The sequence below is a fragment of the Rhinichthys klamathensis genome, unplaced genomic scaffold (assembly GCF_029890125.1).
Source record: "Rhinichthys klamathensis goyatoka isolate OS25496 unplaced genomic scaffold, OSU_Roscu_1.1 h1tg000059l_1, whole genome shotgun sequence".
In the NCBI taxonomy this organism is placed as follows: Eukaryota; Metazoa; Chordata; class Actinopteri; order Cypriniformes; family Leuciscidae; genus Rhinichthys; species Rhinichthys klamathensis.
The window spans coordinates 6,424,173-6,442,464 of NW_026606604.1; the positions used below are offsets into that span (position 1 = coordinate 6,424,173).

At 38.6% G+C, this 18,292-nt stretch overlaps 1 protein-coding gene across 2 annotated transcripts in view; it reads left to right on the plus strand.

Moving 5' to 3' along the window:
* Window positions 1-1,684: 1,684 nt before the first annotated feature.
* Window positions 1,685-18,292, plus strand: part of arhgap29a (Rho GTPase activating protein 29a) — a 43,534-nt gene continuing 26,926 nt past the window's right edge. For both annotated transcript variants that reach the window (XM_056249181.1, XM_056249182.1), the window contains exons 1-2: window positions 1,685-1,786; window positions 3,362-3,731. In XM_056249181.1, coding sequence (XP_056105156.1) covers window positions 3,449-3,731 — 283 coding nt within the window. In that variant the 5' untranslated portion in view covers window positions 1,685-1,786; window positions 3,362-3,448. The remainder of the gene's footprint in view (window positions 1,787-3,361; window positions 3,732-18,292) is intronic.

Genomic DNA, 18,292 nt, shown 5'->3' on the forward strand with positions numbered 1-18,292 from the left:
AACTATCCCTTTAACTCGCATAGGAATCAACCTAATATGCAATAATTGTGGACCCTACGAAGAGAAAAAGGACCCACCACTTAGCTCACATTCATGTAATACATGCCTTCAGTCTGTTTCTCAGAAAAAACACCAACTGGAATTTGCAATTATTTTACTTCCTAAATGGCTGGTTATTAATTATTAACTATTATTAAACCTTCAGGGTTATTTAGTAGCTTGAGCTAGACAAAGACTAATGATGTAATTTATTCTTAACACTCAAAGAAAGGTTAGATTTCCTCACATTTTCTGATGTTGTAGGAATATTGTGTTTTTTCCACCTTGGTTATGCAACTGTCAGTCTGTTTTCTGCATGATTCATTGCTTGCTGCTTGAATGCTGTCTGGTCTGATGGATCATCGGAGGGGGGCAGGTAGTGAATGCTTATATATTTTTTCCCCCAAGGAAGCGATTATGTCAGTTATGGCTCACCATTGCTTTGCCACATACTCTTAATTAGCCAACATCTACTATAATGGATTTAATGGGTTTATTTCTGGATAAAAGATTATTTATTGTAAACTTGTAAAGTCCATGTTTCCATGTTCTGTAAAACTAGCTGTCAGACCGGATTGACTGGTTGACTGGAAATGATGTATGGTGCTTTCTGTAAACCACTGCCACTATATCTGCTGGGGGAATGAGAGTATTAGTGTTATTGTATTGACTATAAATAAGGAGTACATATGATTATACTTCTGAGTTGCTGGCAGGGAAATCACTTAAAGTGACAATACCCAATATTTGTGAACAAAGTTGCAGGAATGTTTTGGAAAGGTAGACACTGAGGGGGATATGTAAGGGTTATTTTCATGAACTAAAGCTTAAACCATTTAAAAAAATAATTACTTGAAATAAAATCAGCATTAACTGAAAAAAATGACACTAAAATAACACTGATATGCACCTAATATTTAGATGAGTGGATAATCAACGTTTTTCCCATGCTAAATAAATGCTTAAACTTAGCTCTGTGTCCCATGTATTCTAATATTTGGTTACATACTTGAGCGTAACACAAAAAAGCAGCCACTAGATCAGTGTTTCTCAACCTCTCCTGCAGGGACCCCCTGACAGGCCATGTTTTTGTTTTAACTCTGAAATGGCACACCTGATTCAAGTAATTAAAGGCTTAATGAGTAATTAGAGTAGGAATAGTTCAATTAATCAATTAGTCAACTACTCATTAAGCCTTTAATGACTTGAATCAGGTGTGCCATTTCAGGGTTAAAACAGAAACATGGCCTGTCAGGGGGTCCCTGCAGGAGAGGTTGAGAAACACTGCACTAGATGGATCAAATCCCTTTACAAATCAGCCTTCCCTTTGGTAGTCAATTTATATTCCTGAGCACAGATGTTTAGTTCCCTAGTTATTCTTGATGGCCTGAAATATAAATAATAGGCAGGAAATTCAGGAAAATTAATCTTAAGGATTTTTTTTATATATATATTTTGAAAGAAAAGAAGCCGTGTCTGTCAATACATTATCCAGAGTGCAAGTACACCTGTTGTTAGTGGGTGGAGACTAAGGCCCCGCCTCTCAATACACCAGGGCCAATCATGAGTTAGAGGGCCGTTAGAGGGCGGGGCGAAGCAAGCGGAATGTGATGCTCGCATAGACAGCATTATTTCGGTTTACGGGACTGAGATTGTAGAGCAAACCGGGGATTTAACGGCATTTCGGGTATATGTGGGCTTCCAGTATACATGTATCTGTGTGCAACGATCGAGGTATGCTCCTTCAGTAAGTATGCATTTTCTAATTTCATATTTGGTATAGGCCTATATAACGGAATTACTTGACTGGTGGAATTTTGATTTAAATAGGCTACTGCGGTAATAAAACGATGAAGAACTAATGCTATAGGTGAAATACGTATTTTAAATAGTATTTGAGGTGTGCAATATCGCATTAACAGCAACCCAAAAGTTACAAAAACTTTATGACCTCGGATTTGTGTAAACTTTCCCCCCTAAACATGTAGTCTACCTTTTTGAGGAATGTTGTCTTTGGTGGTTTTGTGGGAATGGACTTCACGTGTCCTTTGACATTGAACGCAATCTTTGTTAGAATTTATAGCTACGTTTTACTGTGATTGTATAATTCTTTAACGCGCCATTCTATCATTCTATTTTAGTAAATATAGGCTGTTATTTTAATTCGTCAAATAGGGGCACTTAAGGATTTTTGTATAATGTGTGGAATTGCCATACTGTGTGTGATATAATGATATGTTTTAGTGTTTGGAGAAAATGTTTTGGACTTGCTAACACAACATGGTTTCTAGCACTCATATTTCTCAAAAAAAAAAAAAAATGTTTCTGAATTGAAAATCTTAAATACTGACATGTTTAGTAATGACATGAAGTGACTTTCAACTTCTTTAAACTGTAATTCTGCTCCTCATTTCCATCATGACCCAATAGAAACCTTTTTTTCTGTGTGGATAAAATCAGTTGTTCTCTAAAACAATTGTTGTGACTGTGGGACAGTGATTCTTTCTTAAAACAATTGCAAACTGTACACATAAATACAAAGAGAAGTAGCCTATAAATATGTTCTTAGAAAAAAATGAAAAGTAGAATTTCCATGTTTTTTGTTATCATTTTAATTCAAGTAAAAAAAAACGTCTGGGTAAATCAAATGTTTTAGTAACTATGTTTCTGTGAAGATCTAATTTTTATTTTCCTAAATCTATTGGACTTTCTTACAAAATAACTTGTCATAGATAGATATTTGGGCAAGGGGCGGTTTTATTTACAATCCACAGTGTGAGTTCTTTAAAAAATGACAGAAATTCTAAACAAAGACAAAATGAGATGTTACTTCATCTTTAGTCTGTGAGGTTAGTGGATTGGCTTTCCTCAAACTCAATGCCTTTTATCTTGAGCAAAGTAAAGGCATTGGGATTGTCTTTTCCTGCATTTTTTAAATTATAAAATTCTATTAAGAGCACTTGATATAAAGAATGCAAGTCTTATGTAAAAAAAGACTCAGACTTTACCCAAGCTTTTCCTAAGCCTCAGGTCACAGTCAAAATATGCCTTTGAAATTCCTGGTTTGCTTGTAACTAATATCCCCATCTCAAAGTATACCCGACCATATCGCCTTTAGTCTGTTTGAAGGTTTCTTTATTTGATATGTAAATCACTTTTGAGACTCAGTGAAGTCTAAACCAATTTGGTGTGTAAGACATCCCTATTAGAGCACAGCTTAAATTTCTCTCCTGTGTATGTGCGGTAAAGTCCTGCAAATAGAAGTGTTCTTGTCTTCAAACATTAGTGGTTTAACCATACGTTGTCTCTGTTGTGCACACAGGGCCAACTGTCAGTGAGGAAACTCTTGGAATCTGAGAGTCTCCTGGGAACGTCGCACTGGGATCCTTTCAAACTGGCTGCAGCTGGGATGTTTGCTGCTGGGATGCTGCAGCAAAGCAGCGGAGGACTGAACAAGCGATCGCTGGGAATGGCTCGGCTTCCCAACTCCCACTTTTTCCCCCTTTCCTCGGGTTCAGGGTCGTGGGGTTTGGGCCGATCTGCGAAGAGCGGCTCTCTGAGCTCCATCAGCTCGGGATCGGACAGCATGGACACGGCGGGTGCAGATGCCGACTACATCATGCAGCTGGTCAACGAAGTGCGGAGGTTTGCAGATGTGCTGCTCCACCTCAAGGAAGCTTTTAACACCAAAGGTAAGCGTGAGATCGCACAGTGTTGATGAAAAGAGCTTGTTGTTGCTGTCAGAGTTTGTCAGAGCTGTTGTGGGGTCAACTTTAGCCTTGGTTTCAGGGCCACTAACCTCTCTTTATCTTTTTTGGATAGCGGCAAGGGAGTTTATTTGCCATAAAAATGTTAGTTCATTCAACAATGCCAGCAATCTTAAACAAAGATAGTCGGAAATGATTCTGTCTTTATTTAGACAGGTTAGTAGTTTATTTGCATTTTGTTTGAAGCAAAGAATAGCCATTTGAGCCATTTTTAATCCATTATTTTATATAATTTAAATGAAAAAAAGATACATACACAATATATAAAAATAAAAACATATATATAACAGTTAATATATATATATATATATATATATATACAGTATATATGTGTGTGTGTGTGTGTGTGTGTGTGTGTGTGTGTGTGTGTGTGTGTGTGTGTGTGTGTGTGTGTGTGTATAACCCTGCCCCCAAACTCATGCCATTGGTTGAGGCAATATTGTATGTATGTATAATATATATAATCATAACAGCCTTGATTGTGGGATTATTTATTCAAATAATACCCTCTGTTTTAATAAATAGCCTTTCCTCTATACTCTGTAATCTAAAGTGAAGTGTTTTAAAACAGCAAGAAATGTTTTATAATAGAGGAGTGAATGAAGATTATCGGGATGATCACTCTTGCATTCCCAAGGCAGTGCCGTTTGGGTCCGTTTGGATCAGATCCAGTGCACTAATCCTTGCTTTTGCTTGAGAGTTCCTTAATAAGGAGGGGATTGAGGGGTGGTTGTGTGTGTATGTGGTGGGTGGGGGGGTGTTTCCAGCCTCCCATTGTGTCTGTGCCATGTTGTCCAGGGACTGTAGGAATCTCTCCTTTTGTTTGGCGGGGTGATGGAGGGTCCTTGACCCCAGCTGGGTAGGAGAGTAACTCTGAGAGCTGCCAGTGTGTGACCAGTGCTTTTGGCCTCCAGGTCTCCCCTTCCCGCAGCTTTGGACCTTGAACAGTAGGAACACCAGATCTGAGCGGGGGTGTTACTCTCCCAATCATTGGAGACTTACAAACTATGTGTCAGTCTTACATTGTTGTCATCGTTCCGAAAGTGTGGCGCTTTACAAATCCGTCTCAGGCGTGGAATCTTTCCGTAGAGTGACCTTATTAAAGATCTGAAAAAAGACCACTGCCAAAACAGTTGCACTTTTACAGAGAAAAAGTTAACCTTTAAACGCGCATGTAGCATCCTTGAAAAGACCCCTTTGTGTCTTAGCCTTGGTGGCTCATATCAGCGGATATTATGTAAATAAGCTTAGTAACACACTAACATGTGAGTCATAGCGCAATGCTTTTGCCGTTATCGCCTGAAATTCAGCTAAATGCAGGAAAGGAGACTAATTGAACAGGAAGCTGAATATAAGAGAGTGCAAAGAACTCAAGAGGCTCCTTTCCATGTAAAAGCAAACAATGTGCAAACAAACATTACTTCTACTTTGTAGACTGTTGACAGTATAAATGTGTGTATATATATAGCATTATTTAAATGCTTTTTATTGGCACACAGGTGTCTTTAAGGGATAGATCAACCAAAATGATGTCATCATTTACTCACCCTCAAGTTGTTCCAACTGTCTGTTGATTGGACCCCATTAACTTCCATAGTATTTTTTCTCCATACTATGGAAGTCAACGGGGTCCGTGAACTGTTTGGTCACCGACTTTCTTCAGAATATCTTCTTTTGTGTTCCAGAAATCTATACAGTTTTGGTACAATATGAGGGTGAGTAAATGATGACAGAATTTTTAATTTTCGCTGAACTAACACTTTAAAGGGTGATGACGCCATACTCACTGTGAAATTCACACTGCTGGTTCGATTTGTATCACCAACAAAACAAAATTGAATGTATTGTAAATATTTAATATATTGCCCAGCCTTATACTTTTATGTATGTTAAAGTAACACTTATCCTCACAGATCATTACATTTCTTCCACAGCCACTTATTTATTCCTAAATCGTACACGAGGCACTTCAGACGTCCATTTAAATGAAGAAACACTCCTAATTTCCATTCACAAGTGACTCTTGAGCCTTGTTTACTCTGGTGTGTGTAGGAAATGAACATTCTGGGGATCTGGGTGATTAGTGTTTTGCTTCAGCGCACATCTTCAAAGTAGTAATTGTTGGTAGTGAACTGGGTGGGGCTGAAGCAGAGCATAAAAGAACTGGTTGGGAATCAGTTGCTCTGGTGTGATTGAAAGTGATTTAGATCCTTTCAGTTTATGGCTGTATTGTCTCTGCAGTACGTGGCTGCAGAAAGACACTCCTCGTTTCTCAAAGCTTTTCAGGAAGGGTCGGGAAACCATGGACCCTTTATCGCAGTGCAATATTTCGTCTCGTTACAAAACATCTGCTTTATTCACATGCGCTGATGTGAGGGTGACTTTCTTTGTCACTCGTTCTTAGAATTGTTCTTCGAGCAAACTGGCAGCTTCTGGCAATGAGTTGACTTTCCCATGCAAGAATAGCAAGAACCTTGAGATCCCTCCTTAGGGAGTAGTGGTCTGCTTTAGTAGGAATTCATTTTTTTTCTATTTTTTTTTTTTCTATCTGAAGTCAAGCTTGTCACCTTAAATGGCAATTACTAAACAACAGCTCTCCTAGACAGCGTCGTTAAGAGGCTGACCTCTATGTTTCATTCTACTTGAGTTTTTATGGATTTGAATCAAGAAAAAAACCCATCTTGATGGCTCGTTTTCACATCATTCCCAGTTATGAGGTCTAGACAGCTTCCATAAAGATGTCTTCACAATGAGGGATTTTGAATATCTTGAAAGGGTCATGACCTTGCCCGGGGGCCGCACTTGATGGACATGTTGGTAATTGGATTGGATTATTTTGGGGTCTGCGCTGCCCTGGGACATAACTGGCAGTTTGGGCTCTGAACTTGCAGGTCAGTATTGAAGTATTTAGTTTAATGTGGGGGTAGTAAGGGTTATTTTTTAGCCTATTTTAAAGACCTAGAAACTTGGTTACATGTATCTATATTATGTATATACTGTTGGTAGTGTATACTGATTTGATGTGTTGATTTATGTCATGTGGACATATTGACATATTGTAATAGGATGCTCAATACGTCGGTGCTATTAATATACTGGTTATCAGCTAATTTTTTTTTTTCATGCTCTTTTCCCCTATTTTTACATTCAGATTACCTAACGTTCATGTTAATGTGATCTTTAAAAACACTTCAAAAATCTTAAAAATCACTAATAATGTAATAACACTGTTAAATATAATCTTTAGCTAATATCAAAATAAATATACATTTTCCACACTGTACACTATAATGTGGTCATGCCTAAATGCAATTGTAGCATTAAAAATATTTTATTTAATTTCTTTTTAAGAAATATATGTATTGTATGCCCGACCAAATTGTTTAAAATAGTCAGCATTATCTATATTATCTAGCATTATCTATTGACTGCCATAATTCTGTATTTCACCATATTTGCCTTAGAAATAGTCAATATAATGCAATAAAGCATGGCAGGTTGCATTTACAGAGCATCCATTGTTAGATCGACCCCTTGTTTTACATTTGAAACCGTGTCTTTGATTTTCCGAGCTGGTCAGGTGTTGCGTTTGTCCCATGGGCGACTCATTCAAGCAGCAGGATGGTTGGCATGTGTCAGCTATTTTGGAAATGAAAAACAAGATGGCCTGTAATGAATACTGGCCCTATTCACTGAGGGAAATAAAGTGTGTAAGGTTCACTGCTCTCTTTATGATGTTTTGGAGACCCTCCATTCACGCTTGCTCGTTTCTGATGGGAACCACAGCAAGCTTTTTGCCTTTTGGATAATAATTTGGAAAGCGCTGTGCGAAAGCACAATTTCAAGTGTCATTTCTCCGAGATGCTTTGGTTAGAAGGCATCGCTTTTGTTGAAATTTTACACAACTGTCTGACATGCTGAGAAATTGACACAACGTGTTATTCTGAAGTGAGTAGAATAGAGTCTGGGCCGGCTGCATCCGAAAACTGATAAACGTTGCCTTCGGAGGACGTATTCCAAGGTAGGAAGGCATCAAGGCCGTGCGAATCCAATGCTACCTTCACAGTTCCGGTCTCCTAAGATACCTTCATCTGATCGATTTTTGAGGACAGCGTAGAAGATGTTTCCTTCGCTGCTTTTGATATCCCACAATCCCGTGCTTTCCATTCTGTGACAGTTGAGCTAAAAAATAAAGATGGCACCTGAAAGTTGTGGTTGGGGGTCAGTTTGTGTGTGAATGTATAGCCCCTTTCACACAGCGCTTTGAACCCGGCAAATTGCCGGCAAATTGCCAGAGTGCCTTCTGTGTGAACGCAAACACGACCCGGGATTGATGCCGGAAACGATGCCGGGTTGGGGACCTAGTAACATTGCCGTGTTCAGACCCGGAACGCGCGCTGTGTGAACAAAAGCCAGAACCAATGCCGTATAAGGGGTGTGTCGTAGTGAGGATTCACGAGCCTTTGCAATGACGTAGTTATCGTGCGGCTCAGTTACTCTAGAAGAAAGTTTGTGTTCGTCATCGATACAAGAAAGAACGAAAAAATGTCTGCAAACTGGACTGAAGTAGAGACCCGTCACATCCAACGTCACGCGTCTTTCCGGAACATACACGGGTTGTGTGTGAACGCGCTCTCTGATTCCGGCAAATCACTGGCAGTGTTCAAAATCAAACGAACCCGGGTCAAATCCCGGGTCACTTTATCCGTGTATTTTCCGGAATCTCTGTGTGAAAGGGGCTTATGTTTTTGAGCAACGTTTTCCAAATTTGGTGCCATTTCTAGCGATAAATTACTATTGTAGTTATTAAAGATTCGCTTAGGGTGTATTCACACCAGGAAAGTCCGATAGTTCACTTGCTTTATTTTTTTTTTTTTGTACGGTTTGCTTTCACACTGCTCTTTTTGCAAGTGAACCAAAATTTGTAAACAAAACCACACGTGTGCTAAGGTCGTCCATTCATTGGACAAGGATTCTCAAGGGAAATCAGGAAGTGCAAAAAAGGCTTAACGTAAATTAACGCAGCATCATCCTTGTATTGTAACTATCGTTACATTATATGAACTGCAAATGCTTTTTTTTGCATCTATGCGCGATTAGACTAAAGAGAACGCTCTGTATGTGAATGTCCTGATGCACACACTCATTCATTCATTCCATTCCAATGATGCACACACGACACGCAGAAAGACGCGCAACAGATGTAATGTAGTAGGCTACAACAGATCACTTTCCCATAACGCAACTTCGACTACGGAAGCCTTTTAACTCAAAGGCGCAGTGCTTTCTTGCAATTGGGTCGGTTCATGTTCACACCGTAAACGAACCGTACCAGAGTTCGTTTGGAACCGTACCGAGACCACCTCTTCAGCTGGGTCTCGGTTCGGTTGTTTGGTCCGCACCCGAGTTCGATTGCTATATTCACACCTGCCCAAAAGGTCCGCACCAAGGGGAGAAACGAACTAGAGTTCGATTCAATTGAACCAAACAAGGCAGGTGTGAATACACCCTTAGTTTTCACCTTAGTTCTCTATTTTGCTGTAGATCATTAAAACGTTACGCTGCCTCCGAAATCAGTTTCTTGAGGTACCTTCATGTGCAAAAGCTGGCTGCAAAGTCATTGCCTGATAGGGCAGTGAGGCAACAAGTCAGCTGTCTACGTTTTTCGGGCACTGCCTATTTGTTTATCAATTCACTAACTTCTTTGGTCGCCCTGAAGTCTATGTGAACTAAGTGCTTCTCAGAGTGGTCATTTGTTTATTACGAGCTCCTAAGGGACAGTAAACTGTTTCTGTTCTCCCCAAGTGCAGGATGGGTAAATAATCAAATTGTCATGTAATTTCCCTCATATTTCCCTCATAATTATTTGGGTTGCTTTATAGCTCACAGATGTTTTAAAGTCTTAAAACTGTTTTCCCAAACATAAACACTTATTCAGTTATGCTAACTTTTAAGAGAATCAAATTAATCACAACCTAATGATATCTCAGTACGGTTTGGTTCTTCTTACAGGTTTCTGTTTGATAGTGCTAGTGTTACCTTGAGAGGACCAATCTGGTGTATTTTTAACTGTTAAATCAATATTGACCCTCTCCTGGTCAGCCATTACCGCGGTCTCGGCTCATCATTTTGATGGGGTGGGAAACACAGTCCTCTCCTCTCCCATCCCCCCCCCACATACTCTGCATTCCTCCAGAACAAATGCTCACTTGTTGCTTTAGTGTCTTAGATCAACAGTTGCTGGATGTTGGACACTTTGGACAAAAAGAACCGGCATAAAACATTGACAGTTCTGCTGTCCTATAGTACAGTGACTTTACAGTCCATTATGATGATTGGGAATGTCTGGAGTCAAAGGGAAAAAAAATAGTTTGTCTTCGTAATCCTTAATCAAAATGTACTGCTGTTGTCACTTAGGCCACCTATTGGATAACCAACATCAGTTATTTAGAATTTTAGAATGGGTACCAAGTGTTCCTGTAGTTCAAACCGTAGAGCATGACTCTAAAATGCAATACAATAAATGCAAGAGTTAATAAACCTTAAATACAATATAAGTCACTTTGGATAACAGTGTCTGTCAAATGCATTCATATAAAAATAAATATATGTATGTATTGTACATTTAATTTAATATTTGTAATTTATTCATATTTATTAAGGATTAATTAATATTTTGAATTAGCATTTATTTTTATATTTCCCATTATTATTTTAGTTTGTTAGTAATTTTATGTGCTTTTTATTTTTTCTTTATCTTTTTCTTTTATTTTCTATGTTGCTTTAAAAAAGTTTTTTAGTTTTAGTAATTTTAGTACTTCAACTTTGTTTATTTTATTTCATATTTATTTCAAATAACAGAATTTTTATTTGTTTTTATTTTTTATAATTTAAGATATTTAATTATTTCTACCATAAATTTAAGTTATATTATATAATAAATATATATAATTTATTTATATTTTTATATGCATTTCTAAAAGTTTTGGTATACAAAAAAAAGTCACTTAACTTCCAATACTGTGCAAATTTGCTGCGACGGCCTGGAAAGGTCTCAAACTGTTGCTGTTGAGTTTGTGGAGGGTCCAAACTGCCCTCGCAGTGGGGTGCAGGCCGAGTCTATGAGTGGGATTAGACCCCTCTTCATCCCCAGTGGCACCACATTGTGCTCCAGCCTGCAGTGCATGGGGGGGCTTCCTCTGATCGGCTAAAAGTGATTTTCTGGCCCCTATTGTGAGGTGATTTGGGGGCTGGTGACCCACACCACTTGCCCTGTGAACGACAACCTTCAAACACAGGCATGAGGGACCACATGAACCATACATATGGGCTGCTTTGATCCCGAACAGATTGCAGATGTGTTTAGGGTATTTCTAGCTCATCTGTTTCAGAGAATATGTTTATTTGTGCAAAGTCAGTGCTGATTAGTTGTGGCACAGCTGATTTTATGTCATGAGTCATGAGTGCTTTACATTTAAAGTCAGTCACATCTGCATTTTAAGTGTTTGGTTACATAAATCTTTCAGTATTCTTAATGAGTCATTGGTATCAGATGACTTAATTGCTTGGCTGAACAGTATGGTGATCAAAACAGTAATTTTCACAGTATTCCTGCAGTGTGGTAATGTTAATGTGTAACTTGTTAGGTGCTGAGAACTTCTCACCAGGTGTTTCACAGCACCTTTATTTGTCAGACGTCACTGTGAGTAATTCCTGGTGTCGAGCCAGGAATGTTTTTAGGATTACTGTTTCTTTCCCATGTGATACTACGACCTGTCTCTCAACTGGTACACATATTTTGTGCTGATTTCACTCATGGTATATAGATAACAATGAGAAATACAACTTCTCTTAAGTTTTATGGGAAAAAGGTTGTGCACTAGCCCCTCTGAGAAAACCAATATGCTCCAATGTGAAATTCCAGCCTAATTTTAGCTGTCCCAAATTTCAGTGGCTCGTTCTGGCATTTTAATGCAGCTGTGATCCAGCTGTACTCCTGGTAGATGACAGATCTCCTCTGATATGAGATGCTTGGTGCAGCCACCAGTCAGTTCTCTAATAAAGAGTTCCTTTAATGGCCACTTTGAAGATATTCGTGTTCAAAGGCAAAGTAAGTGAGCTCATAAATGAGTCCAGATCATCTTTGAAGATCACATTACACTTTCTTGTTTCATCAGAATTAGAGTTGGAGCTAGGAATCTTACTTAGAACCGCTTAGAACCGGTTACCATTTTTAAAAAAAATGTAACCAAATCATTTTCATGATGTTCATTTCCATTATGAAATGTTTGCAATATTTATTTAGCACTTTAAAGATGACAGGCCCTGCACCCTTTATTTGTTTATGCCTTGGGTCTTGGGTCGTTTTTTAAATGAGGAATATTGTGATGTGTACGTTCCTGAAAGAAAACTCAAGACTAGAATCATGGCATTTCAGGGAGTTCAGAAACAGTGCGCACTGATATAGCGAATAACTCCCTTTGGAGTGACTTTGTGCTTTGTAACTTTGCAGACCATCTTCATGCTCAAACAGCAACATTACACTCTAAAGAAAGTTGAAAATGTAAAAAAAAAAAAAAAAAACATTAGACCAGCTGTTTTGCTCCTTTTCTTAGTGGTTCATTGTTTATCTATAGTGGAGCCCATTCATGCTGAATGTAGGGCAAGGTGAGATTCATTCCTACCCTGAGCAAAACACAGAGAATAATAGATAAGGCACAACTGTGAGACTTCAGGGCTGGCTGTACCAGTGTACATGTGTGGGCTGCGGATAGCTGTTTACTTGCCTGGTCTATGCTGATTTGTGGAGTTTTAACAGTTAGCCATCCTGAAACAAGATTTGTTGATTTCCCCAAACTAGAATTATTTCATTTTATTTCATTTCATTTCATTTTATTATTTTATTTTATTTAATCATTTTCTTTAAGTGATAGCACAGCACAGAATTTTTGAGAGCATTATTTTTGACGCATTTTCCTTACCTCAATTTTTGAATTTCCTCAGCTCAACTATTCAACTTTTTCATCTCATTAGTAATTACTTGTTCAAAAACACAATTTAAGGAATAAAAAATGAAACACACTAAAATAGTTGTCAATGCTGTGATGCTGATGTCTATTTAGACATTAGAATCTACCATATTAAATCTTTTGAAAATCAGCAAGTCATGCATAAAATGTCAAAATGAAGCATTTTTGTAGTTTATGGGTTTGTACACTTTTTTTTTTTTTATTAAAGAAGTTTCAGAGAGATGGATCCACTGACCATTTGAGGATTTAGATTAATACAAAGTCCTAACATAAGGAGCTCTGGAATGAAACAAGTTTACAGCAGAAGTTTGGAGAGAGCTGTAACCTAGTCAAACATAGGACACAAAGGAATGTTAAACAGTTTTCAAGAAACTGAAATGATAATGTTGGTCAATGGTAACAAGATACCACACCTGAGGGTCCCAGTAGCTTTGTCTTTTATCTCTAAACCAACCTAGCAAATATGGTCTACAGATTAACCCTAATTCTAGACAACCCCCAATCAAGCCCACCCCTCTGGATTAGCAACTTGAATCCAAGACCAAGACGCCAAATTTATCCTGTAGATTAGATTAAGGGTAGCCCTCCGGTTGCTACTGGATTACAATAGTCTGGAAAGCAGTAGATTGTATGTGTCCCTGCAGTCTCCTTACCCTCAGTAAAGTCAGGAACGGATTAATCTCCTCCGCTCCCACACAAAACACAAGGGGTTCTATAGCGTAGCCCTACAAGACCAAATACTCAACTTGATCTGACTCAAATCCTGTTTTCGAGCAGTGGGTTCCTGGTACAAGATGAGTGGTTGAAGATTAATTGGCCCCTGTTTTGCATCTGAGGCCTGAGCCCTGGAAAGCCCATCAAAGAGACACAGCTCCATGTTGAGAGGGGAAACCCTGTCCGTGGCTTATCCTTGGCCGAGCAACAGCTGTCTGGTTTTTCTCACGGACTTTATGGACAATTGCACAACTGGTGTTAAGACAGAATGAAATGTGTACGTGTTCCACAAAAGAAAAAAAAACGCATACGTTTTATTTTTGGGTGAACTATCCCTTTAAATGCTCAATATACTCAATGCATTCATGTTTGCGCACAAATGTAACGTGTAATGGGAAGGTTTTAGATATGTGAGAAGCAAAGGATTTTGTACATATTTTAATGCAAAATTTGCCATATTGGCATATTTGGCAAAAATGCTGGTTGAACACAGCAACATACAAATAAAAATTCCAAAGTGTGCATAAAAAAAACTCTTCTTTTTTTTACTTTTTTTTTTTACTGCATAATTCATCAGATTATTGACTAATATGACCTTCCAGAACGATTTCGCTCCAGACTTAAAGGGGTCATCGGATGCCGATTGTCCACAAGTTGGTATGATTCTTTAGGGTCTTCATGTAAAGTTTGTAACATACTCTGGGTAAAATTCCTCAATGGTTGTGTAAAACAACACCCTTTTTCCTCCTCAAAAACAGCTCTGTTCACAGTGACCCGTTTTGGTGCATGTCTCTTTAAATGATAATGAGCAACTGCTCACCCCACCCCTCTCTTCCGTTGAGGGTGTCGACACAAGACTGCCTTGGCAGACAGTACAAATGGCTACAAAATAAATATGCTAATACGGGACAGTCCGTTAGTGGTCATGGGCGGAGCATGAGCAATATGACATCATATTGCTCAGAAAATCCAAATGGCTTGATTATTGAGAGTGTTTAGACTTTTTGAGGATTAAAAAAAACGAGTGAATGGATTTTTTTCATTGTATGGTGGTTGTGTCCACACACTGCAAAGACACAAACACCATAAAAAAAGTGAATTTTGCATCTGACGACCCCTTTAAGGCATCAACCGATGATCGCTATAGCAAACACAAGGTCCGTAAACATTTTGTCTGCACGCTGTAAACTGCAAGTAATGTATTACATAATGAAATAATTATTTTTATTAAAAAAAGATTAATAAAAGAGGCACAGTGGTTTCCACAGTTTCTACAACTTCCATTTTCCTTTCCATTGTGCAAGTTGATTTGTATTGCATTCCGTATAATAAAGGATAAATTCATTTTGCAATAGATGACTTCAAGCTTGACTTCTTTTTTACATTATATTATGATATGTAATATAAATCATATGCCATTTTTAGAGGGTAAAGCGAGTAATCTGTTTAGATCTTCTTTGAGGATTTTTCTGTCAGATTTCTGTAGATTATGCTAATTAGGACCGCTGTGAAGCTTTTATTTGTGTTTTACTCTGCTTGACTTTTGACAATAAGTCAAAAGTTGGTTCTCTCCCTTCTGGATGTCAGGTCTGCCAGGCCCGAGATGAGCTGGTCCCAGTAATCCGTGTGGAGAGAGCTGGGCTCTCTCTGTGTTCTGGTCGGCGTTGCTCTGTGGGAGATTTTCAGTCGTGTTGAATGCGGCATAGCTGGAATGCTGGGGCTCAATTCTCCTCATAAACGTTACGTGGGGAACAGGAGGGAGTGGTGGCTGTCTTTTTTCCCGCTCTCTGAGTGATCGACAGCTCTGCGGTCTAATGAAAGAAACAAGCGCATTCCTGTCTCCATGCAAGGCGTCTGATTTATATGCAGAAGGAAACTTAGGAGTATGAATACTTGGAATATTTAATGGAAGTGAAGATATTATGGTTTGTCAAAATGGATGCATTTTTCAAATAACGTTCGGCTTCACAATCAGCTGTCCTTCAATCCCTCCAGAAGTGATTCAAAATCAATTTGAAGAACATCTCAAAGTGGTGTTTAAGGCTTTTCAACAATCAGGGCATTTTTGTACCATGATTACTAATGGCACTTGATGAATAATGTGACCTCACCATGTCATTCAAGACAATGTTCATTTTTACACAGCTTTTTGTTTTAGTTATAGTTTTTGTCTTTTGACAAAAATATCCTTTAAATTTAGTTTATGCCTAATTCAATAATTTTAGAAAACTTTACCAATGGCATCTAATTTTAGTCAATACGGATGCCCGAAGTATACTTTTGGCTTCATGCATTGTTCATATCTTGTGTATCTGGTGTTTTTTCTTTTCGTCATATTTTTTTCAACAGCATGTTTTATTTAAAATCGTTGATATGATTGATCATGATGCAATTGTCGTCTTCGTTATCCTCGAAGAAATTAACAAAAGGTCAATAATTTCATTAACAAGATTAAGACTTGATTAATTTAACGTTTGCAAGATATTTCATTTTATGTTGGCGAATGTTCTACCTGTCCCGTTTGACGTCCGAGGCATGTCTATGCGAGCATGTGTGTGTGCAAGAGGCTCTTTTAAACGTCGGCCCTTTGTGTGCAGTCATGGGAAAGAGTGGATGAAAGGTGGATCAGCAGGGTACTTTGGGCCAGGGGGAGATGCTAACGCAAAAGGCCCCTTTACCGCGGAGCATGTAATATCCTGATCCTGGGAGCTTCCCTGTCACAGGGGAGGACCTGGCCCACCTACCTCAACAGAAAGTGCCCCGGGGTGGGCCGTAAGCACTGAGGAACGCATTAGACCGTCAGCCCTGGCAACTCTGGTCAAAAGGGCATGTTAAAGGCTAAGTAGTCTGAATTTGACCAAGTCTTTTGACTTTAAGACATAAAGGAGGAACGTAACCAAAGATGTTGATCACCAAATTACCGACTCCTACACTCCTACACTGCTGTTGACCCCTAATCAGAAGATTATCATAATGAGCGTTCTTGCTGGTCTTTGTGCTGGCTTTTCAAGCAGGTGGTTGTTGTGGGACTCCAATTAAAATGAATTTTCAATGGTATAATAGCATGTTTTTTAATCCTTTGTGGAGTGGGGTTTACATTAAATACCATAAGCTCTTTATAATTTGATTGGGCCTTAGCTGGCTCAATTGTGACATGTTTAGTGATTTCACACTGGCCGTAGACCAAGAGGCCCTGCCATCCATCTCTCATATTCTGGAGCTTTATTATTACATTGTTCTCATGATTAGCCATGCATGATTGAGCAAGATTGGGGTTGCAGGGAGAGGAATGTTGCAACGGTTTAGTATTGGTTGGTACTGTATTTTTTTTTTAATTGGATTTTTAAAAATTATAATTCATTTTTTTATTTTAAAATGTAACTGTTCATACCCATTTAGATTAGTATCAGATCATATCGGTTGATACTGTATTCTTATTGGGTTTTAATTCTAGTTTAATCACACTGTTAAATGTATTTTTTATAAAATCTAAAAATAATATTGACATTTTATATTGTATATTATAATTTATATAACACAACATTATAATTATAATATTCAGTATAAAAATATTATTATAATATATATATATATAATATATAATGTTGCCTGCATTTGTCTTTTAGAATTTACAGTACTTGATTTGAATTTATATTTACTTAATTTTTGTATTTATTTGATTTTTTTTTATTATAGATTTTTAAGAATTGCATTCATCAGATATTGGCCATAATGTGAAAGTAGTTATCAGTAGCAGCCAAAATTGTAATATTAGCGCACTCATTGTACTTGTTTCATATTACATTCCTTATCGCCGTTTTATTTACGTGCTTTGGTTTAGCAGGTTTTGAGGAACATATATTTCCAAGAAAGGAGCCTTGGCTGTTGTACTTATTTGGAAGACATCTTGTGTGTTTACATGTGTGGCCCCTCTTTTCCCACTCCTACACTTGATGAGGCGTCACCATACAGGAATGCTGGGTTTCCATGACGCTAACTGGGTAAAAATGAGTCCAGAGTGGGCTTTCTATTCCTAGAAACACACTTCCCCAGGTCTTAACCCAGGTGCACTGAACCCAGGAAGAAGATCCCAACTTCCCCCTTCCTTCGCTCTTCCGTTCCCTGTGGAGTCCTACGGCCCATCTCTCGTTTCTGAAAGCCTCCCAGATTTATTGTTCTATAAATGCCTCATGCTGCAGGCCCCAAAGAAGACATCCCAACTGTTTGCAAATGGCCCCCGGAGACAAAAGGAAGGTTCCCCCAATCAGAAAGGCTTTTCTTGTCCCGCTGAAAGCTCGCTCTTGGTTAAACAAGGTTTCCCGTCATCACCGGTGAGGGGTCTCTTCCATGCTATATCAATCTGTTGGTGAGTGATCGTGTTTGGCCCCGGTTAGAACAAACTCAGTGCTGTTGTAACCGTCCCAAACAGGGAACTGCAGGGTTAAAATCATCAACTTCCCATCCTTCCCGCTGTTCTAGGACTCAGTTGTGCTAATTGGTTGTTTTTTAGGATCGGCCCAAACGAGCAGGGAGCCATTTAAAGTGTTTGATGGCCCTGGGTCTTGTGGCCTCTATTCTCTCTGTTCAGCCATACCGAGAAGAACTGAACCCCCCCGTCCTTTCGGGATGCGTGACCGTGTGTGCATGTGAATGGGAGCGCTGTGTGGGGATGGGGCCTTGCTTTGTGTTTGTGTTATTGTCATTCAAAATGTAATGTCTTTAAAAGAGGGTTTTTAATTTGAC